At 39.0% G+C, this 23533-nt stretch overlaps 1 protein-coding gene across 3 annotated transcripts in view; it reads right to left on the bottom strand.

The window, feature by feature from the left end:
- Positions 1-6931: 6931 nt before the first annotated feature.
- Positions 6932-23533, bottom strand: part of DROSHA (drosha ribonuclease III) — an 83900-nt gene continuing 67298 nt past the window's right edge. For 2 of the 3 annotated variants that reach the window (XM_086609008.1, XM_086609009.1), the window contains 10 exons: positions 23301-23371; positions 21330-21374; positions 18487-18644; positions 17525-17630; positions 14096-14237; positions 13053-13135; positions 12836-12939; positions 10728-10820; positions 9875-9921; positions 6932-7260 (listed from right to left, as the gene is read on the bottom strand). In XM_086609008.1, the coding sequence (XP_086465134.1) occupies positions 7130-7260; positions 9875-9921; positions 10728-10820; positions 12836-12939; positions 13053-13135; positions 14096-14237; positions 17525-17630; positions 18487-18644; positions 21330-21374; positions 23301-23371 (980 nt within the window). In that variant the 3' untranslated portion in view covers positions 6932-7129. Of the gene's footprint in view, positions 7261-9874; positions 9922-10727; positions 10821-12835; positions 12962-13052; positions 13136-14095; positions 14238-17524; positions 17631-18486; positions 18645-21329; positions 21375-23300; positions 23372-23533 lie in introns of those variants that run through there. The other variant, XM_086609010.1, reaches the window with a different exon arrangement.

The following is a 23533-nucleotide window of genomic DNA, read 5'->3' as shown; positions in this document are numbered from 1 at the left end:
CGTTGGCAGCAAAACTGGTCACTATGTCAGAACTGTTCTGACACAGTAAATGGCTGAAGTAATGACAGGAGGAAATCTGCAGGGAAGACATTTTTTTATTTTTTATTTTAGAAACATTGGCTCAGCTTGCATCAGTGGAGTCCCATGGGTTCCCATGAACACCATCCTCATCTTTAAATAAAGTAACAAGCTACCTCCAGTGACAAACACTCACCCATCACTGTTGCATCACTTTTGGACCACTCATGTATGAGCTGCTTCTGCCACCAGGAAAAGTTTATTATTTGTCAGCTCAAGAGTCTGTGCTTTGTTAATGGATTACTGTTGAAATGTCTGCTGTAAGTGGAAGTTTTTATTTATTTATTTACTTTTCCTAAGAACGCGTACAAGCAACGTACTATTTGGGCTCTAGCTTCTTGTAGTAGATTCCCTAATTTTAGAGACCTTCTCCATCACTGTTTCCCAAGACTGCAGGAGAAAAGGATGAGGGTGACAGTGCCCAGCCTGCATGGCCAAGTTCTCCTTTTCTCCTTCAAAGACACTCTCAGGCATGGGAAGAGAAATGTAGCAGGCTTTCAAAGAAAAGATGACACTTAATCCAGAGTGGGACAACCACTGGATAAGGCATCATTGCCCTAGCACCAATCTCCTGAGGCCAGGACCCCAATGAGAATTTCTTTTCATGTCTCAGCAGTAGAATAAATATCCCCTTATTCCCTCCACACAGGTGCTATGAAGAGCAACAGAATTGAGGCATCGAGGTATGATTGTATTGTAAGTCACAGGCGTATCATTTATATCCTTATTCATGAAAGACTGGAATCCTTTTGAGGAATGCATTGAGCATTTAGACAAAGGGAAATATATCCAGTTAGTGAGGTTTTGAGCGCAATTTGGTGCTTCCTTTGTCATCTGTAGCAAGCAGGTGAAGAAAGAGCCTCTGAGGTCAACTTGCTCCCTGATGGATAGGGAAATCTGAGTGGCTGGAGCACATAACCTATTAGGACCCCAGAAAGAATCTCTGAAATCTGAGGGTACCTGAAAAAACAGGCATGGAAACAAAAAATCCTGGACAGTCACAGAAGATAGTCACTCTTTTCTTTGTCTTTAAGCAGTCCTTGTCTTTTGACTTTTTAAAAGCAGGGGAGATATTGCCCTTGATTTTTCTTTACAGGCTCAGTCTACTTGTTCTGGCCAACACCACTCATCGGCAGCTGCGGGGTCAGCCTCTCTGACTGCGTTGCTTTTGTGACTCCCTGGCACATCTTCCAGCATGCTGATACCAGCCAATGCACTCCAGTCAGCAATGCACTTGTTCCCTCAGCTCATTACCCTTCCAGGTCAAGAAAGTGCCTACGAGCAGAAAGGAGAGACAAAAGAGCCTAGGATGGTCTTCTCTTCTGCAAGCTTTGGAGAGTTGCTCTAGCTGAGCACCTCACTGCAACAGCAATGAGGTAGGTTACCGTGAAGAGAAGAAAATAAGGAAAACAAAACAAGACCAGTGCAAAGGTCATTGACCCTTATATTTCCTTCTACAGACAGAGAATTGCTTTAAAAGAGAGTCCAGAGAAACACTAAGGAGATGTGATAGGTGGTCTTACCTAGCATCTCATTGCTAGATAGACATAGTATGTCCATAAACATGAACAATTTGCTAAGAAATACACCATCTGTAACCCAAGCTGGGAACATAAATACGTGAGAATATGAGGGAAGAAAAAGCCATGAACTATTTTAAAAAGGCCATTCTCACTAAAATAAAACTCTCCACCTTGTCTGTAATTTGAATTGACCAGTACACCTCTGGATTTGCAATTCCTCTTAATCAGTATCTTCATACAAAGAGAAATTATGTCTTCAAAATAGAAGAGCTAACCTATTTTTCAGTGGTAGATGGTCTAACAAGCAGCTCTGCAATAAGAATAAATAGTATTGAGATGTGTCCATGACAGATGAGAGATCAGATTCCCTGCTCCACCTACCATATTGGTATGGCAATTTTTTTTTTGTTAGTGTCATAAGTAAATGCAAGTTCATTATGCAACCTCCAGTTTATTTTGCAGCTGCTTTCCAGATTATTCACCATAATTGCTTAGCTACGAATGAAAGAACAGTCAGCAGAATCCAGAATGTCTTTTCTGGGACACCATGGCTGGTGTCATGGCACCATGGCTTGGCATGGCCAAGAAGAATTACTAGCAACCAATGATGGGACATTTCTTTTCTGAGCCTATTCACAGTAAGATTTCAGTCATTCCAAGAGCTAAATATTTAGGCTTACAGGCAACAGAAGACAGCAGAACACTCTTCAACTGCAAATTTTCACTACGCTTCAAGGAACAAAATGGGAAGTGCTTTCTGGTTATTATTCCCCATTTAGGCAAAACTATTTCAAATGCTCAATGATAAATATATAACCTGTGGGGAGAGAAGGGAGAAGCAGGGTGGGATGTACAGGTCACAAATTTCTATCACAATATCATCCCCAAAGACGCACAATGGTACAATGTAGATTATCAACTCCCTAAGCTCTTATAGGGCTTTATAAACTTCCACCAAACAGAAACTTTTTATAAGTGAACTGCTTACTTCATTTACATATGTAGCGCGTATAATCAGAGTCTTTGAAGTACGGAGACAGATGATCAGGATTTGCCTTTTGATCTCTCCAAATTGTTTGTGCAAGTAACCACTATGTCTGAAATCTTTTCTGGAAAATTTTATTAGCAACAATGTTTACAACAGCCTTAGACACCAAGGTTCTCTTGGCATTGCTGTTAAATAATCTTACAGAAACTGAAATCTTACAAAGAAAACTTAGGCTCTGCAAATAACAATGATAAATTAATGTAAATTCAATTAAATTCCTAATAAAATGAGCTACAATTCTATTCAATCCTCTGTATAAATGCACTTTGAAAAAAAAAGGAATAAAAAAAGACAGATGTGCTTTCACAGAATCTGCTGGATCCACACAGATCTCAGTCTTGTTCTTAGTTCATCTACTCGTACCTAAATGAAGTCAACAGATCTTGCATGAGAACCTCTAGATCAGAACAGATCAGGCTCTGGAGCAAGCTAAAAGGACCTTACTTTATCAATAAGCTAGAGGCACCTTCACATTTCCAGAAAAACAGCCAAAGTTGCCTACAGACTATAGCTGTTCCACTGATTAACATGAGCTCAGTAATATTTTTTCTCAAATTTAAGGCAACTTAAAGAAACAACTTTCTCTCATTACTGTGTGTGTTACAAATGACTGCGCTCACATCGCACATTCTATGCATCTCCTTAAATTATCAGAAAAATTGAAAGCCACTGTTTTCAGACAGTGCATACACAGAAAGACACCATGGTTTTGATGTAAAGAAAGGAGTTTCTTCACCTTTTGTTTGGTTTTCTGCCCTCAACACAAGGAAAACAAAATTTCTTCAGGCAATCTTCCTAGCCCCCCATGCTTACACAGTGAAAAAGGGAAAATAGCCCACTCATGAAAAAATGGTTATTGTCTACATTTTGTTGAGGAAGACCTAAAATTCGTTCATTGTAGTAATGGAAAGCAGAAATCTTCTTTAAAGTTAGTTTGTTTTCAAGCAATTTCTGGGTCAAAAAAGAAGAGAGCACAGTTCCGGATTCCTCCCTCCAAATAGAACATCTGATAAAATCAATCTATTTTTACGCAAATGTTTATGAATACACCCACAGTCTTCTTACAGCTGAAAAGTGAAATGATGTATAGGAAGAATGAAATTAATGTTAAACTATGAGCGAACAGTTCCACTGGTGTACACTGGTGATATCAGATACGATGAGAGAAATTTGCAAAGCAACCATGCACCTGAAAACGCAGTCTCTGCAGTTCTACTCATGAATCTGGTCACAGTTAAGAGGGAAAACAAAATAATGATATACACAATTCTCACATTACATCCTTATCTCTAAACTGGAGAGACGTGGTTTTGATAGATGGACCACTCGATGGATAAGGGATTGGCTGGATAGTCGCACTCAAAGAGTTGTGGTCAACGGTTCAATGTCCACATGGAGGCCAGTGACGAGTGGTGTTCCTCAAGAGTCGGTACTGGGACCAGTGCTATTTAACATCTTTGTTGGAGACATGGACAGTGGGATTGAGTGCACCCTCAGCAAGTTGCAGATGACACCAAGTTGTGTGGTGTTGTGGACACGCTGGAGGGAAGGGGTGCCATCCAGAGGGACCTTGACAGGCTGGAGAGGAGGGCCTGTGAGAACCTCATGAAGTTCAACAAGGCCAAGTGCAAGGTCCTGCACGTGGGTCGGGGCAATCCCAAGCACAAGTACAGGCTGGGCGGAGAATGGATTGAGAGCAGCCCTGAGGAAAAGGACTTGGGAGTGCTGGTGGATGAGAAGCTCAATATGAGCTGGCAATGTGTGCTGGCAGCCCAGAAAGCAAATCGTATCCTGGGCTGTATCAAAAGGAGCGTGGCCAGCAGGTTGAGGGAATTGCTTCTTCCCCTCTACTCAGCTCTCGTGAGACCCCACCTGGAATACTGTGTTCAGCTCTGGAGTCCCCAACACAAGAAGGACATGGAGCTACTGGAACGAGTTCAGAGGAGGGCCACGAAGATGATCAGAGGGCTGGAGCACCTCTGCTATGAAGACAGGCTGAGAGAGTTGGGGCTGTTCAGCCTGGAGAAGAGAAGGCTCCGGGGTGATCTTATAGCAGCTTTCCAGTACCTAAAGGGGGCCTACAGGAAAGCTGGTGAGGGACTTTTTAGAAAGGCGTGTAGTGATAGGACAAGGGGCAATGGATTTAAACTGAAAGAGGGCAGATTTAGGTTAGATATAAGAAAGAAATTCTTTACATTGAGGGTGGTGAGGTACTGGAACAGGTTGCCCAGAGAAGTTGTGGATGCCCCATCCCTGGAAGCTTCAAGGCCAGGTTGAATGAGGCTTTGGGCACCTGGTGTAGTGGAGGGTTTCCCTGCCCATGGCAGGGGGGTTGGAACTAGATGATGTTTAAGGTCCCTTCCAACCTTAACCATTCTGATTCTACCCTTAACCCTCTAGTAATGCACCATTTCAACTTACCGATAGAAGCAGATGGGCAATTCTACAAAAGAATTTGAAATACAAAACATTTGAGGGCAGGGCAATTGTTGCCGCTTGCTTTTCAAGCCTTCTGCTGTTCACGGGCCTTTCAGCTTTCTATTTACAGGCTGAAGCTATAAGGAGTTATAATCACTTCTCGAAAGCCAAAGAACAGCAGCATTCAGCAGAAAGCAGCTCCTTGCCTTATCTTGTTGTTTTTATCCCCTCCTTTATGTTTTAATGTTTATTATCACTCTCTAAATTACAGAATGTGTTCGGTGTTGTGTTTTGTTGTTTTTTTTTTTTTTTCTTTTCATCCTCTGAAATGGATTTAAAGCATCAATCCATTAAGAAAAAAGATAATCACAGAAACTGGAAGAATTGAGGTAGTGCTGTGGGGTCTTGTTTAAAAAAATAAAACTACATTTAAGTGCATCTCACATTGCATGTGTACAAAAATGTGCTTATGAATATACACATTGATTAGCTCAGAAGTGAAACTTTGGGAAGACATACGGGTAGTCTGAACTTTTCAGCTACCCTTGTGTCTACTTTGGCACGTGCAATAAAGTGCTTTCATGGACACCAATCACGCATCTACAGAAAGATGCTTCAGATCTGCTTCAGAAACTGCTGAATTAGTTGCTCAGTGTAGTACAGCCACTGGGCAAAAGATTTCTTTCAGGAGTCTGTACAAATATTTTGGGCCAGACTAGTCCATTCATGCTCACAAAACTGCCTGGCATCTTATCACGTACATCTGTGTTACCTACATCAGAAAAGATGCATAAATAACTCACCAAAAAGGATCTGAAGCAGGAGTTGTATCTGTTTCACTTATCAGAAAAGAAAGATTGAGAAATGACTACACAGTATGTACTAAGGGACTGTTTTAACTCAGAAATCAGCATAACAGAAATTAATGGCTTGAAGCAGGTGAATTAAAAGTACAAGCAACGCACCAACATCTACAACGAAGCCAGTAGTCAGTGGGAAAAACCACCAACAGACACAGTGGATGTTCCACTTTTGGTACCATTCAGAGCTTTTATAGAAGAAAAATGTCTGTCTAATACAAGCCACAGACACCAAATAACAAGAGAACTTTGGCGACTTAAAACCGCATGCCACCTTTCAACTACACCCTGGGGACAAATTCTGCCCTCCTTTGGAGATAGCCAGTTTTCAGTGAACCTATCCGGAACAACACCTGCATGGAGTTCTAATACACCATTTGACTATTATGGTCATGCTGGTATCTTCCAAACAAAGAAATCCATTAAAGTAGACACTGGTTTGATCGACGAAGAAGTCAAGAATGGAACAAAACCTGTAAATGTAAACTCAGTACATTCTCCATGAAAAAAGTTGTCATTCTCTTGCTTCATAATTACCTTTTCTCCTTTTTCTTAGAGTTTTATGACACTGATTTAAAGACAAAAACACCCAACCTTCTACACACACCTGTGCCACATTCCAGATGTGGAATCCACTGTTTAAAACAAAACTGAAATCTCCTTTGCTTAAATTACTGTACCAGTTTCTGTAAAAGGACCTGAAGTTCATGGCTCTAGTTTAGCAGAGTCAAGAAGTACATTTAGCTGCAAAACTTAAGTTAGGTACATGCTTAAGTGCTCTGCTGAATTACTCCCACCTCCACAAAGTTATTCATGCAATAACTTTGCTGGTAACTGACAAAACAGCATTTGGACATACGAGACAATTGTTAAGCAGCTTTCCCTCCTACAGGCTTTGGAAATTAATACTTTATTACTTCATACAAGACAGTAAAAATAATAAAAATTATCCCACAACTTTTCACAAAAACTAAAGGGATTTAAAAACAAATCTTATTAAAAAGCCAAACAAACTTTGCACTTAAAACCAAACTAAAGAAATACTATATATATATATACACAGTTTAAGAACATTATGATTTTCTGTTTGATATCAACAGGCACTCTTCATTCATCATCTGCAAGAAACTAGGTTAGGTCTCCACAGGCCACAGTCAGAGTTATTAAGCAAGTAAATATGCCATTGCTTCTGTGTCCTCCTTTTATTTCCTTGCTTCTTCAGTCTCATCCGTCTCTCTCTCTTGATGCTCTCTTTCCCACCTCATTTCTTTCAACTCTTGTCTGTACTTCCGTTCAATGAACCGTTTCTGATGAGCCATCTGGGGAAAGTTATCTGACACAAGGAGAAATATTTTACATTAATAAACAAACTGGTAACACAGAAAGCCTCAGCCTTTTTTTTTTTTTTTAAAAAAACACTTTGATGAGATCAGGGGTGGCAAGGAATAATGTTATTACCATTTTTACTCATTTATTTCTAATAATCCATAGTAAATCAGGGCTGTGTGTCATAAGACTTTGGTTTCTTTATGATTTTCACATCTGTTTCTCCTGCTACAAAGCACTGCCAAATCTAACACACCCACAAAAATAAAATATAAAATCCTAGTACAGTAACATGGCCACGTATTACCTCGATTTTATATTTCTGTTCCCTTAGCAACAGGTGGTCAATACTGAAAAATGAATGTGAGACTACTGCCAATGTTGTCAGGTTTTTTGTCTTGTTCTCTCTCACTCCAAAAAGTACGAGCCACTGGTTCCAAGCATTGTACAGATGTTTCCATTATTATTATTTTAGACCATGCAGAAACCACTAGATGCTCCATACCATGGAACAGTTCCTAATGGGAAAGTAATAGTGTAGCAAAACAGAATGCAGTAAAATCTGTTCCTGAAAAAGTTAATGCTTGGCTATGTTCCAGAATACAGCCTTAGCACAGTCTAACAGCATGGATGAGTGAAGACTGGCTAATATAGACTAGACAAGGCTGAGGTGATGGAGAAATAGCTAGAGGGATGGACAGATGCTTCTGATTTCAGGCATTTGTCCACTGGCTGGTATAACTGAGGCTGTAAAATCAGCTTATATAATTGATTAGAATTTGCTCTCAATGTAGTGCACAGCTGACAGAATATGATGTTTTCTGCATGACCAAGGTGCTGACGTTCATCTGTGCCTCTGTGCCGCAGAGACCTGCACCCTCCAGCCGGTAAGAGAATGAAATGGTGGTAGAGAGTACATGGCAGCCTGCAGTTGGCGGTGAATCCTACTGGGATCACACAGAACTCTGCGATCAGTGTTGGCTACCTATCTGTGTCTGAGATGAGTGTAAAAGCTTGCTACACTGACCTTTAAAGCCATAAACAAATCTGGGAGATGTCTTGGCAAAAGACTGCTCTCTCTCTAGTTGGTTACCAAAAGAGGATTCAGCTGAGGCTCCTCAAGGAGTTGTCCCTCAGCACCACGTGTTTTCCTCCTCTTTCTGGGTCCCAGGACACAGATTTGTTCAGTTACAGAACATGGTGCAGAAGCCACAATATCTGCAGGAGCTTGTGGTAGAATAGAATGACTGTCTACAGCTTTGCTTTATTGGCCAGTGGAATTTGTGCGTTCTATCATATACTACAGGAATAAAAGGTTTATTCATCAGTTATTTACAACTCAGGCATAGGAGGGTATATTTTATTTAAACCAGAAAGCAATCTAAACAAAAGCAATTTGTTTTTAAATTGCGTCTGCTTTTAAAGACACTAGTGCTTTGTTTAATGGAGTTCTGGGATATTTGGTTGCTCATGTGCACCATAAAATGAAAATCGGATTTTCAGCACTGTGCCTGTAAGAACTTTAAGAAGTCTAAAGAACTCAGCTTGGTAACAACCTGTTTATAGTCATTTAAGATGTTAAGAAGGAAATGTATGTAATAAACTCATCATGGCTATCATATATATAAACAGGTACATGAAAAGTACTTTTACTTGAAGTTAACTACTTATGCATTAAAAAATACCCAAACAAACAAAAAACTCTACTCCACAAATATATACATACTAGAACAGGTGCCCATAGGGACTGTGGAGCCTCCATCCCTAAAGATAGTCAAAAGTTGACTGGCAAGGCACTGAGAAACATGACCTAACTTGAAAGTTGGCTCTGTTTTGAGGGTTGACATGAGTAGAGACCTCTAGAGGTCTGGTATTCAAACCAATACGTATGTCAGAAAAGAGCTGTGAAGTCTTTGGACTAATAGGAGATGAAGCTCACAGCTCTCTGAGCGGTGATACTGTCACAACAAAAAACACATAAAAGAAAACTTCAGTAGCATTTTGCAGATATTCAGCAGAGAAGGGAAGTTACGTTTTTCTACTTGTCAAATTTACTGGTGGTGAGAGGTATATGCCTAACAGAGGGATATTTAAAAAAATCTGAATTACAGGGATTCATTGTCTTCCAAAATTTTTAAGCCCTGGGATTTCCAGATGCAGAGATAACAGATAAAAAAACTTTGGCATCTGAGGAACTGCATGTCTTCCCTTTGAATCAAATGCAAAAAAGGTACCTCCCCATGTTCATCTGAATAGACAGCTTCTTTTGCACAAAATGGATTTAATGTATTTGCTTACAGTACATCCACACCTGGCACTTTAATTCAACTGACTGAAGTTCTTTCATACAAGGTTCCCGCATATACACTGCCCAGAGTTCCCTCTAATTTGCAACCTCTGTAGCGGATCAATTCCCTTTAAAAAAAAATCTGTTGGTTTCATATTAACTTCACTTGTTACAAAATTGTCTTGACAGTACTAAAAGGAAGACCTGCTGCTCAGAAGCTGACAGCACTCAGCATCTACATTCTGTTCAAATCTGATCCCCCACAAAACCTGCACCACACCTCACTAAAGACCAAGGATGTAAACTATAATTCTTTGTTGCCCAAATATCTTACATTTTTCAAGTGCATCCATTGCAGCTCCCATTTCCGCTTGCTGAATACTGTGAAAGTCAAACAAAAAACATGTTACGTGAGATCTAAGTTGTACAGAATAAACTAAAGTTTCTGACAAAGTGGAACACTAGCTATTTTTTTTGTAACAAAACCCTTTGGATAACCAGTAATTTCCAAAGTGTATGATATATTGGACTTTCCATAAATATGTGAGCAATAGCACTACAGCTCCAGTAGAATATTTTTAAACTTAGATCTGTAACACCAAGAGAATATTCTAGTCCATTCTTCACTGCAGCATTTGCCTTTACTTGAGAGAAAATAGGGAACAAAATCACAGAGGTGTGAATGCTATAAAGTCAATGATATTTTTATAACCACCACCAGATTTGGTAGCAGAAAATAAGATGAGGTCTTTGGGGTTCGTGGTGGAAGTCTTCGCAACTTTAAAAACCACTCTAAAATGCCTAGAAGTAGTAACATCAGAAAAAACCCCTGAGAGTCTTGCACCCTTAATTTGCCAGCTTAAGCAGGACAGTAATCCAGTACCAAAGCCACAAAGTCACTATTTCCTGGAAGCTGTTCTGCAGTTTCTAGTCTGAGAGCCGCAAATGGGTTAGCATTGCTAGCCACCTTGCAGGCGAGTTCACCAAAAAAAAGCTTAAGACCCAAAACTAGACAGACATTGAACCTTTCAGGTATTCCTGAGAAAGAAACTCAGAACAGCTTGAAGAAGGCTCTATAGCTTTCCCCCTGTCTAAGGCCAACCACACAGTTGTCTATCTTCATGGCTAGTCATTTGGACACTGTCATGCTCAAACTTTAACACCATGTGATTAATTCTTTGCCATACCTTGGGCCTTTACCGCATCCTATTCTTTCCCCTTTGAAGTAAACAGCTACTGTATATGTCCTGGCATGAGACGGTCCCACTGTCTGCAAAGTCCTGAAATAAGAAAGATATGATTTATTCAACAAAGTAGTATTAAAAACCAGAATCCGTTTGTGGCACCTACATCACCAGACCTTCAGTCTGGTCAATACATATACTGGAATTAGTGCAAAGCATGGAGCAAAGGTTGAAAGATGCCTGTATAAATCACATTAATCCAGAGATTACCAATATGGTGTGCAATAAAAAGGAGAAATTAACAGAAAGTGCACCTTGTTTATAGTGGTTTTATTTATTCCTCCAGGTTCACTCAGGAGCACCATATGAAAACTAAAACTTAAACCTATAAGCAAAAATGCAACTATAACACAAAGTGCTTTAACACTGTGAAAACACTTGTAATAAAGTCATAAATTGTGCATAGCTGTGCAATTGCAATTAATTACACCAATATGATTATTGTTGCACTAAAATTTTAGTCCCTGAGAGTTGTGCAGTAGCAAGGCTTTAAAAGGACTTTATATTCAACATGGTACCTCTCTCTACATACTGAATTATCACAGTACAAAGAAATTTTCCACCACCTTTGAAAAGTTACAGTTTGTCACAAAACAAACTTTCCATTTGAGCTAAAGTCTAAGACATGCATCATAGAACCATCTAAAAGATAATTCCCTAGACATGCAATGAATTGCTTCTTCTGCTGTCCCAAATCTCTCCCACTGTCAGCTTGAGTTCTGTCCACTACCTTGTTTCTTTTTGGAAAAGCACCAATTTCACATCAATTTTTAAAGTATCTAACTGTCTGTGTGCTGTGACAAGAGCAAATAAAACCCACCCCAAATTTAAAAGCAATAGTACTGACTGCAGTGAAACAGATAACCCCAAGAAAAGGAATTTTAACAAGATAATAGGAGGATAACAGCATATTACTAGCTCTAAACTGTACTATAAAAATCAATTTATCATCACAGCAAAACAAAACAAATATTTGGTACTTGATACTCAGTGGGTTTTATAAGAATCAGGAATTGTTTCTTTTATATTCATCTCCCTCACTCTATACAAACCTGTGAGCCCTCATAACAGAGACACTGAGCTTTGCAGAGCACCAGTTGCAGTGTTAATGCAATCATATTTCTGAAGTGCAGTTTGTCACTGTAACTGAACTGCTACATTTCATAGAAAACTTTACTTCAGTAAAGTGACGAATGCACTTAGACTTTCATTCCTCATACCTTTTTGATATAATAATCCCAACAACGCAAGCCTTGAATTTTCACAGCCTTTATCTCTTCTTTTGAGGGCTGATATTGCATGCATCCCTACATTAATTGAATGGATATGGATGCTATACACAATCTTAAGTTTATGACCGCCTCTTTGAAGCAGCTATTATGCCATTTTACAATTGAAAGAGAGAAGGGAGATTCATCACATCCAGCTTCAGGTATCTGAGGTGTACAAGCTAAGAGGTTCATTGCCCTGAGTTCTTCTATCACTAAACAGGAGGATGTATGTGGGCTGAATTGCACAACGAAAATGTCCAAAACTCGTGTTGCCCTTCAGTGCCTGACTGTGGATAAGAAACAGAGCCTACAATCAGGATGCGTAACAAAAGGCATTTATCATGTTTGCATAATAATGTAGAGTGCAGAGAAACTTCATATTATGACTGAAAATAGAATGGAGGTATCTTGACTTCATATCCAAAAAGCCATTGTCCCATTCATTTAATTTAAAATACTGCCATTCCTTACGTTTAAAGAAGAACAAATATAGAATGATGCCAATGAAATATTCCATTTGAACTAAAAATTTTATTTTCCTTTGAAACTGCACAAGGTAAAATGCTTATGCTTACTAATTCTTCCTTGTAACGGCTCAAAACACCTGAAGCTTGGAAAACATTGGTTCAACATTTTTCCATCTTCAAAGAGAGATGAGAAGGTTTGGATAACTACAATAAAACCAAACTATGGGAAAAACATAGGGTGACTGATCACATTTTCCTCCACATACAAGAAAGACCAATAACTAGCTTGCATCCGTAAGATGCCAGTTCTTACTTGTAAAGAGGAATGTCTGGCTCTTTTCCTTCTGTCCTGAGAGTCAAGCAGCATTGTTGAAGCTGAGATTTAGGATCATTCCAATCTTGATTTAAAATAAACTCCTGTAAGAAGCTCACAAAGATGCTTTTATGATTGAGAGATTGTGGTAAGAGTCCAAAACACAATAATGTGTTAAAACGTAGTGGCAGGAAATTAGGAACCTGACTGGTCTTACCTTTAGCCGTGGAAAAAAGCATACGTTCATGAAAGTGTGAACATATTCCAAATCTTTATCAATGTACAGGGCAGCAATAAAGGCTGGGGGGAAAAAAGAAAAGGTACTGTCACTCATCCAAGGAGAACATTAATGGCTTATGCTTTTAGAAACAAGTATCTCTAAGTACTCTAAAGGCATATTCAATTATGTTTCACAGCAGTGATCTGATAAGGGTATTATTATCCTGCATACACAGGAAAAAATAAAGTTGACCAAGAGATTAAGTGATTTACCCATATCCGTGCAGTCACTTAAAGAGCTAGAAACAACACTCAGCTCCTAATCTTGCATTTTAAACAGGAGACCAAGGATACTACAAATAAATGACTACTGGGTACCATAAAATAGTTTTAGATATAAATCACTCCTGTTTATGTGCAATTTCTATTCACTAAGAGGATTTGGCAAAAGCCAAGGGGTCTGAATGGGTCACAAAATATATCACAATACACAAGATACAGATTAACTTTCTTTGCAGAATATTTATCATTGTTCTCACTTTCTTTGGAAAGAAGATAGCATGAACTTTCATAAATGGACTAAAAATAATTTAATTTCACTGTGGCTTTCTCTCTTCTAGAACGACCATTTTGAAACCTAAAATGCAGTCAAATGAACCACAGAAATATTCACCTGCTGAAGAAAGTATTTTATCTTCCAACAGTGACAAGAACATACTAATGAAACGTTGAAATTGCTGTTAAATAGCTCAACTCGGAATACAAGCTTTAACTTTCCAGACCTGGTCATCACAATCCCTCAATTTCTAAGCCTACAACTTTGTATCTGCAATTACACCTCCTTCATGCTTTCATACAGACTTCAAAAATGTAGCCTAGTGTTTGAAAATTTGGCTTTCAGAGGTATAAGCATAATTCATGTGAAAACCTGAACATACATTTTTAATAGTAATTTGGGGGATTTCTAATGGCTTTCTTAAACAAGCCCCGAGGAAAAAGAAGTTGTACAAGTACTAAGCTGTTATAAGAAAATCAACTCACATTCCAAGAGATCAGCTAAAGTCTTAGTTCGAAGAGCTACAGGTCTTTTTGTCTTGTCATTAGTGATGGCAAATTCTTGCATACCCAGCTCTTCTGCCACCTTGGCCTGTGTCCTGTTGTTCACCAAAGAACTCCTCAATAGCTGCAATAGAAAGATGTTCCACTCAACTGTAACCACTAGAAATATCAAACTATAAAAGGTAGAGAAAGCTGTGGAAAAAAACCTTAATTTTATCCTTGCAGCCTCTCACTTCTCAGTTTATCAACATTTTGTTTCAGCACAGCTCAAATCATTTACATAAACACACACTCATTCTTTCTTATTGCTAATTTTTCCTGTTTCAATTTTTCTCACCAGATTGTATTTATTCTATAGACACATTACTTCTGCAGATACGCCTTGCATTTAAAATGCTTCTTTGTGAGCTCCTTTGCAATCAATATACCATCTCTTCTACAGTTCTGTACCTTTTCAGCTAATCTGCATTTTTCTAGTTTAAGTAATACACAGTTATATGCATTTTTCCACATGAAGTATAAACATAAGGTATTCTAGAGTCTATAGAGCAGTCCCCAGTGCCCACCAAATAAGAAATAAATAGGCAGTAATTAAAACAAATGCACATTAAAGCAAGACACACCAGTGTTTCGGAACAACCAGAGGAGGAACCTGCTTCCTTCATTTGGCCAGAGAAGAACATGCATAGCTGGACAGTCTGTACATACTCTTTGCTGTACTGAAGGTGGTATAGCTGAGCCAATGCATCCCTGGCAAAGACGTGGCTCTAACATTTTCAACGTATGGCAATGTCCAGGATGCCTGCTTCTCCAGCAGAGGTCTCTGAAAGGCTTAACTGTCGCTCTAGGCAAATTGCTTAAATAAACATAGAGCTCTGCCAAAGATACAATCTCATACAGCTTAAAGGACTATTCAGGAATTTTAGGGTTCCATACAATTTTCTGAGCCCCTGGTTAAAGTGAGCTTTCTCCCCTGCTTGTTTCCTTTATTGCTTTCAACAAAACAGCATTAATTTAAGAAGCAAAGGATATTATAGGAGATGAGGGTGAGAGGGAAAGAATGTCTCTTTTCCACTGTTTACATGTAATCTAGAGTTGAGAAGCTGCATATACATTTTTTTCTATAATTTCTATATTTTTTTTCTATTTTTTATATTTTTTGATCTTTTGTATCACATTTACTCAGCTTATTAGATCCAAGTTATATGCTACCTGGCTCCAGCATGTCAACTGAGCTTATGAAAAATCAAGATTTATTTGCTGCACTTGATACTTCTTATCTGACAACAGATAAATAAAGAACAGTATGTTCATAATTTGCTTGGCAATGACGTATGAAGAGATACTCACAACTTGATCACCATAAACTAGGCACACCATAGATAGGATTATTACCTGCCTACTAACCACTGCTTAAACTCATCTTCTACTTGTTCCTTTCCAGAATTCTTCCCTTTTATGTCCTTAAGATAAATAAACAATACTTTCTTCAACAAAATCCTAGGTATGATATGAAACCTATGAGACAGAATTGCAGTATCATGTGACAAAAACCTGCTTCTTGTAAGAAGAGAAGAAGGATCTCTTTTGCTATGCTTGCTTTTATTTTGATGGGACCTGTAATCATGATTAGTAGCATCATAAACCAAAGAGCAACATATACACTACATAGTGAATTAGAGATGGTGAAAAAGATACAGTTGTCCTTCCAGCACTGTGGTTATCAGCTTGCTCTGCATTAGAATTTGCATTAGAATCTACAAATGTGATCTAGCAAGAAACTCAATTCCCCTTAATCATACAGGGAAGACACAGTACCTGTGCCTTCCCAGTAACTTTTTAAGTGCTAGTCTTCACTCTGGCAACACACAGCCTGCATCATCACAGATGCTGTAACACGTGACAGATGCTTAACTGGAGCTTAACTGTAATTACAAATTTTTGTTTATTCTTTCGTCTTCACACAGCACACTACTACCCATGACCATAGCATAAGTCAGTACTGGAGAAGTTCTGTCTTCCTACGGCCAATAAAATTTCATCCTCTTTTTTGGCAGATCACTTGGCTATCTCAAAACATGTAGACAAGACTACATTCTCCTTTCTTTTTCTTAAGTATAGTTAATTTACAGACATCTCTCCCCAAGCAATCACTACACACTGGGAAGCCACTGCATTGCCAGTCAACTGGAATCTTCTCATCCTTGACAAAAATTGTCCTCAATACTACCAACACCATTCAGCTGATGTTCTGCTATCTCTTTGATTAGAAGTATGTTCCCAGATTACAGGAGAAAGAGCTCAGTGTTTGCTGTTTCCCTTCAGATCCCACATAATCGGCCTCCTGTCTCACAAGTCTCATTTCACTTGCCCTCAAATTTAAAAACATTCTAAGACAATCTTCTTTTCCACTGAATGTGTGTCCCCAGAATTGAAATTTTGTTCTAGGCATTGCCTACTTTTCCATATATTTATATGTCAGAGCATGTACTCTTTACATGTCAGAGCATGTACTCTTTTTCTTGAGAACAGCTTTAGCCCTAAAGACCCAAAAAGCATATTCTTGAAAACACATTGCCTGCTAGAGACATTGCCATCCCTTTATTGATTTGAGAAAATCACTCCGAGTAGAAACCTACAGCACTCCTTCTCAATTTTAACTAGAAGACTCGACTTTTTTATTCTAGTCAAAACTTGTCAAGACTTGAAAACTAAGAAAAATTTAATAAGCTTAAGAAAATTTCTTCCATACAAATAAAGCCACAGCTGTCTAGCTGCAGTTCTAAATGAATCAATCAGAAAAAAAAAACTACATATACTACCACTCTATGTTTAAAGTACTGGAAATTGTTGAAAGATCCCCAAACTGGGTTGCTCAGAGCCCAGATAAGAGTCGCTGAAAGGCTACAATAATCAACAACAGATGACTATAACAATAGTAAAATTAAATTCAAAAGCTACCACAGGAGCTCCAGATTGTAACAGCAGAAAAACTAGACTAAAATAGATTGTAAAAACTTATCAGGAAACATAATCCCGCCTGGTTCCAGGTTCAACAGTCTAGAAGTCACAAATAAAAGAAGTCACGTAATGTGTCTATTTAAATAAATGGTTTAAGACACTCATCTTTAAACAAGAACTAGTCTTATCTCCCAATTTCATCACTGACATTCTTAAAATTACTGATCCATTTCACAGACAGAACAAAAATTATTGCACTGGGCTCATAAATCATTATTTCCTATTCATTGCAGTGCTCATGACTTAAAATTAACAAAGCCTTATTAAGAGCAGTGGTTGCTGAGGCTTCTTTTATTAATCAAATCCAGAATAATTCACTAGCTGCTCCCATAATTTCAGTCTCCATCCCACTCTTGTTCTCCCAGACAGCATGATTGATGGCAGTCTCACCGTTAAGTGCCCTTCATGATGATCGGGGAAATGTATGAATAAATACTCTGTGGCTACCAACTGCATTATGGAGTCACCCAGGAATTCCATCCTCTGGTTGTGGCCTCTGAAAAATGAGACATCAATGCAGCAAAATCAATAAGCACTCAGGGAGGAAAAAAACCCCCAGCATTCACATACAAATTAAAATAAAGAGTGATCTGAAAGTGAGCCTTGCTCATTTCCAAACGCATTTAAGACAATTTTCCAGTGTTAACCAGGAGAGATGAAAACACAGTTCATTACTGTTGTAACACCAACTTTCAAGGAGAAAGCAAATCAGCATAGCTACATATAAACACAACTATTAGATGGCAGATCTGGGACTAAACAAAGGAGAAGAGCAGTAGACATCATTTGTAATGGGATACGGTCTCTCTACCAGCAACTTTTTACAAGAAAGTGAACTAATGAATGTGACGACTTCAACAGAGAAAAAGGTCTGTCTATTCACACGAAATTAAGCATCGCGGTTTAAACAATATGTAAGATCCTGGACTGAGTAACCACTGGTATGGCTCTACTGTTTGCTTTAAAATGGGGCCTGGAAGCTCTACACGCCATAGAGCACAAGGGCTGCACTTGGACCAAAGAGCATGATTTTACTTCTTTCCTCTGCCCAAATGTACCTCCAACTATGTATTGCTATTGTCTCAAGTGTGATGTGCCAATATCAATGATGCAGGGAGCTCAGAAGAAACACCGGGATGGCTCTCTAACATCTTCTGTAGTCTTTCCCAAGGTATTCACTACTGACTAGAGTCAGAGACAGGACACTGAGCCAGGCAGGCTTGTGAACATAGCTGCTCTGTTATCTTGTGGAAAACAGATATAATATCTACAGTTGGTTTATAAATAGAGCAATCCGGGATACTAACAGAAGGACCAAGAGAGCTGCATGAGGATTCTTGCCGTATACTCACAGAGTCAGATGGTTAAAGCCTACTGTTCTCAGAGTGAACGCACGTGCTAGAAGCCGAACATGAGTAAAGATGACTCCAATTGCCTCCTCAAACTCTGTAAGCTTTTGAAGAACTGGAGAGGTTTCAATGAGTTGCCTGTCAGTATTGGACTCTTGTAGCTGTAAATAAAATGAAGCGCAAATAATGACAAACTGACACTGTTTCAGAACTTTTCAGAGAAAAGCAAGCCTTCTGTAAATCAAGGGCAAAGAATACAGTGAACAAGTTGTTCTGTGGACAGCTGAACTGAGAAAACCCAGTCTCCTCTAGCTTTTTATCTTAGATAATTACCACTCAAAGATGATGTGAGCTTTGATGTATGCTCCTTTAACAGTTGAGGCATTTATAACACATCGCTTATACGTCTTGCCTCTACATGTGGATAACATGGGCTACTTATTTTAACAAAACATGTACAATTGTATGCATCTGAGTTTTCTAATATTATCACATTGTTTGCCACTGAGCAACAGATTCAAAAATTATTAGAATAGGGCTGACAACCTGACAGCATGTCAAGATGAGAAAATCCAAATCTATTTCTCCCACTTTCCTTCAGTATAAAAAAAAATCAAGAATAAATACTTAGTATACGAAATTCAAAAGGGCACAATAATACAAGAAAATTAAAATTATCACTTTGGTTCAGTATCTTTTCTTATCAGTTTTATGGCTGATGTCCTTGATGTGGTGACACTGTTAAACAGCTTTCTGGAGTTGGGAAATGGCTTAAGCTTTCCTCCAGCCACTCTGGGCAGCTATCTTGCATAACAATACCTTAGAGGAGGAATCATCCAGATGAACGTGCCTAAAGGAAAAGTAAGAACAGCCACAGTTTTTTAAAGTGGCATTAATTTTGGTTTGTTGCCTGTCCCTTTTCTATTAATTGATTACGTTTGTCTTTTCCCTTAAACACTACTAAGCTTTCAGCTGACATTTTCATAGAACTACTTATCCTGGCACGAAAATCCCACGCTTGAGTGATAATGGTCAGTCTGGAGTTCAGTTGCATGTGGAGCTGAGACTGCTTTTTGCTTCCTCATTCACAGTCCTTTATATTTACCTACACAGAATTTAATCTGCTTTTTTACCCCATATTTAGTCACTTTTGCATTCTCACAATCAGACTGCAATTCTTCAGCCTGCTGTTGTCCCAGCTACCCTGAATAATTTGGTATTGTCAACAAACTGCCACCTGACTGCTCATCCTCTTCCCTAAGCTGTGGATGCGAACAGCCTGTACTTCAGCAAAGATCCCTAGGGAAATCTGCCAGTGATCTCCATCCCTTATAAGATGTGGTCATTCACTCCTGTTCTCCATTTCATAGAATGGCATAGGCTGGAAGGACCTTAGAGATCATCTAATCCAACCTCCCTGTCATGGGCAGGGACGTCTCTGAAACATTTCTTATGTTTCAGCTATTCCTTTAAATCGTGTAAGGAGCGACAGTATTCACTGGGATTGCTTTTTTCCTTTTTTTTTTAAAAACACATTTTAGAAAGCTTTTTGTGACTGCCTTTCGAACAGCCTCTTAAATCCAGCAGACAGTATCATCTACATCATCATATGCTTTTTAGTCTCCTCTAAAATCTGTTCATTTGTGAGGCAGGAATTGTCTTTACATGTTGATTCTTTCTAAAGAGATTTTTTTATCCAGGTGACCACTAATTATTCTTTTCATCACTATTTCTACTGACTTGACTACTGGCAAATAACAGGGTTTCAGGCCTTCAGTTCTGTGTATCTTACCCAGATATTTTTTTTTCTTTAATTGGCATCTCATTTGCCATATTGTTACGACGACTTCTAATAATTTTTAAAATGCCATTTTTCAAGCTAGCTATGCCCAAAGGCCAATGTGAGCAGCCTGTGTTTCCCCTGCTGGCAAGCAGAGAGCTAGGATGGCTTCTGGGACATAGAAGAAAACAAATTTTCATCACATAAGTTAAGGTAACAGCAAGAAATAGGTTGCATATACTGACTGACTCTAATCTCTAAGAAGAATCCAAGCCTTCTTTGTGAAAGCAGAGAAAAAAAAGTTAAAATAAAACAAAGTAAGAGAAAAGAAAAAAATCCAGAGTAAGAAGAATTTTCTTGGGAGTTTGTGCCACCATGCAGGGTAGCTGGTGCTGAACGTCAAAAGTTTATCTTCCCATTAAGACTCTCTCCTATTTACATTCATAGAAAGTTCGTTGAAAAAATGCTTCATGTGCACTGATTTGTTGCTGAAGATTTTTGTCTGTGTACCCATTGCAAAATCTGTACAAATACATGAGACATTTCAGACGAAGGTCTCAAAGTGACCTTCTGCTGGAAGGGCATGCTCATAAAAAATTTCAAAGGAGTCAAAGTGACTGCACAAAATATCAGACATTTGGTTGGACAAAAGAAACCTCTCAGATGTTCGTATGAGCCATTCAACTAATGCACCTTCCTACTATTAAGTCTTAATTTCAGGTTAACAAAATATGTACATAGATTGTTTATGTACCCTTTTTCCTCCAACTTCAAGAAGATGAACAAGAAGGCACCAAAATGTTACTTCTCTCTAGATTTATCATATAAGCACACAGTTATGTATCAAACATGAGCCATGGAAAGGTGAATGACTAACCATCAGAGAGGCAGAGACTCATTATTCATTAAAAAAACAACCCAAAACCAAACACAAAGGCAAATATATACACTCCTTTGGCTACATTATAGCATCGTTTTGAGATGTCACTACAACGGAAACCTACGAAAAGCATCTCTGAAAATAAAGTGGAGCTATGAAATTTATTACAGAAAGGGATACACTTACTTGGAGTGGGTGTAGTGGATAATTAAGCCATACATCCCGCAGGTCCTGCAAACATTGAGAAATGCCTTTAATGCTCAAGGGAGTCATTTAACAAATTCCACAGTACTAAATAAAATGTCATTACTTGAAATACTGAACTATTTCAGATGCTGACTCTGCTTATTGCAAATTCAATAGTGCTAGCAAATTAATTTTTAAAATCGTGTATTTGCTGTTCAAACTGCCTGTAGTTCTCCCAACTAGCTTGTCTCAAAGAGGTGGAAAAATTCTTGAACCAAACAAAAGTGGTTAAAGGAAGAAAAAAGATTTGTTTAAGCCTCAGGACTAACTTTATTTGCAAGTACTCCTCAGTAGCAAGTTTGACTTCACCAAAGGCAAGGACTAAAAAAGAGAAAACACTTATTTTCTTCTATTTCATACAGGCTTCCTTCACTACAGGCGCTGAGAAGCAAATAAACACTGAGTTACGAGAGGCTTCAAAATAATTTTATTTCTAATAAGCTTTGTCATTTCACAGGCTCAGAGACTTTCAAGAAGGCAAATACTGTACAATTCATCCCCTCACTACTGCCACATGTATTGTCCCAGCAGTACGTACTGGCTACTTTCCTTAGACATTATATGGGATAAATTCCAATTAACAGTGATCTAAGATACAGTATGCAAGAATGGATTAGACTTTAATTATGCAATTAGGTAAATGTTGGATGAAATCGCCTGTATTTTTTCCAAAGATTTGTTTAAAACTGTTAGAGGTGGGAGAATTTAACTGATGAGACAGGAATAGTCACAGAATCATAGAATGGTTAGAGTTGGAAGGGACCTCAAAGATCATCTAGTTCCAACCCCCCTGCCATGGGCAGGGACACCCTCCACTACACCAGGTTGCCTAAAGCCTCATCCAACCTGGCCTTGAACACTTCCAGGGATGGGGCATCTACAACTTCTCTGGGCAACCTGTTCCAGTGTCTCACCACCCTCTGAGTGAAAAATTTCTTCCTTATATCTAATCTAAATCTCCCCTCTTTCAGTTTAAAGCCATTGCCCCTTGTCCTATCACTACACACCCTTCTAAAAGTCCCTCTCCAGCTTTCCTGTAGGCCCCCTTTAAATACTGGAAAGCTGCTATAAGATCACCCCAGAGCCTCTCTTCTCCAGGCTGAACAGCCCCAACTCTCTCAACCTGTCTTCATAGCAGAGGTGCTCCAGCCTTTGGATCATCTTTGTGGCCCTCCTCTGGACCAGCTCCAGCAGCTCCATGTCCTTCTTGTGTTGGGGACTCCTATATCTATAGGAGTTTTTCTTGTTGCCCTTGATGTCCCTGGCCAGATTTAACTCTATCAGGGCTTTGGCTTTCCTAACCTGATCTCTGGTTGTTCAGACAATCGCTCTGTATTCTTCCCAGGCTACCTGTCCTTGCTTCCACCCTATATAGGCCTTCTTTTGGTGCCCGAGTTGGTCCAGTAGCTCCTTGTTCATCCATGCAGGCCTCCTGGTGTTCCTACCAGGCTTTCTCTTTGTTGGGATGCACCGCTCCTGAGCTTGGAGGAGGTGATCCTTGAATATTAACCAGCTTTCTTGTGCCCCTCTTCCCTTCAGGGCTTCATCCCATTGTACTCTAGCGAGGAGATCCCTGCAGAGGCCAAAGTCTGCTCTCCTGAGTAGTCACTGTACATGTGCATCACTTCCCCAAAGCATGCTGCCTGGCTCCACAGTACTCATCTCTGTTGTTAGAGCAGCACTTCGAATGGAAGTCTGCAGGTTTCCCACATCGCCCACCCTTCCCTAAGCCAGTCAACAAACAGCACACCCAAGAAAACACTGTAATTTTTTCGCCTGAAACAGTGCAGTTTGCTGTCCTGAACACACTATGCTACATCCAGCTTCCAGGAACAAGTAAAACAATGGACAAGAAAGGATGTCTTCAGTTATTTTTAAAATGGAAATCAAATCATATAAATACATAAATACCTTATCATTGAAGAGTAAACGTCCAAATAATTGTTTTGCTTCTTCTAGGCTCCCCTCTAGATAAACAGCTCCTGCATGAGGGGATCAATACATCAAAGGTCAATAATGCATAAGTACTTAGAAAATTACCAAGCACAGAAAAGTCAAAGGTCTCTGCCTTCTTCCTCTCCAATACATTGTTTTTAAAAGCATGCTTTACTGTAGTAATACTAAATTTTTTGAGAAATTTAAAG

Source organism: Tauraco erythrolophus, chromosome 3, assembly GCF_009769465.1.
Source record: "Tauraco erythrolophus isolate bTauEry1 chromosome 3, bTauEry1.pri, whole genome shotgun sequence".
NCBI classification, from domain to species: Eukaryota; Metazoa; Chordata; class Aves; order Musophagiformes; family Musophagidae; genus Tauraco; species Tauraco erythrolophus.
The sequence above is the reverse complement of the archived record's forward strand: the minus strand, read 5'-3'. Positions and strand labels throughout refer to the sequence as shown.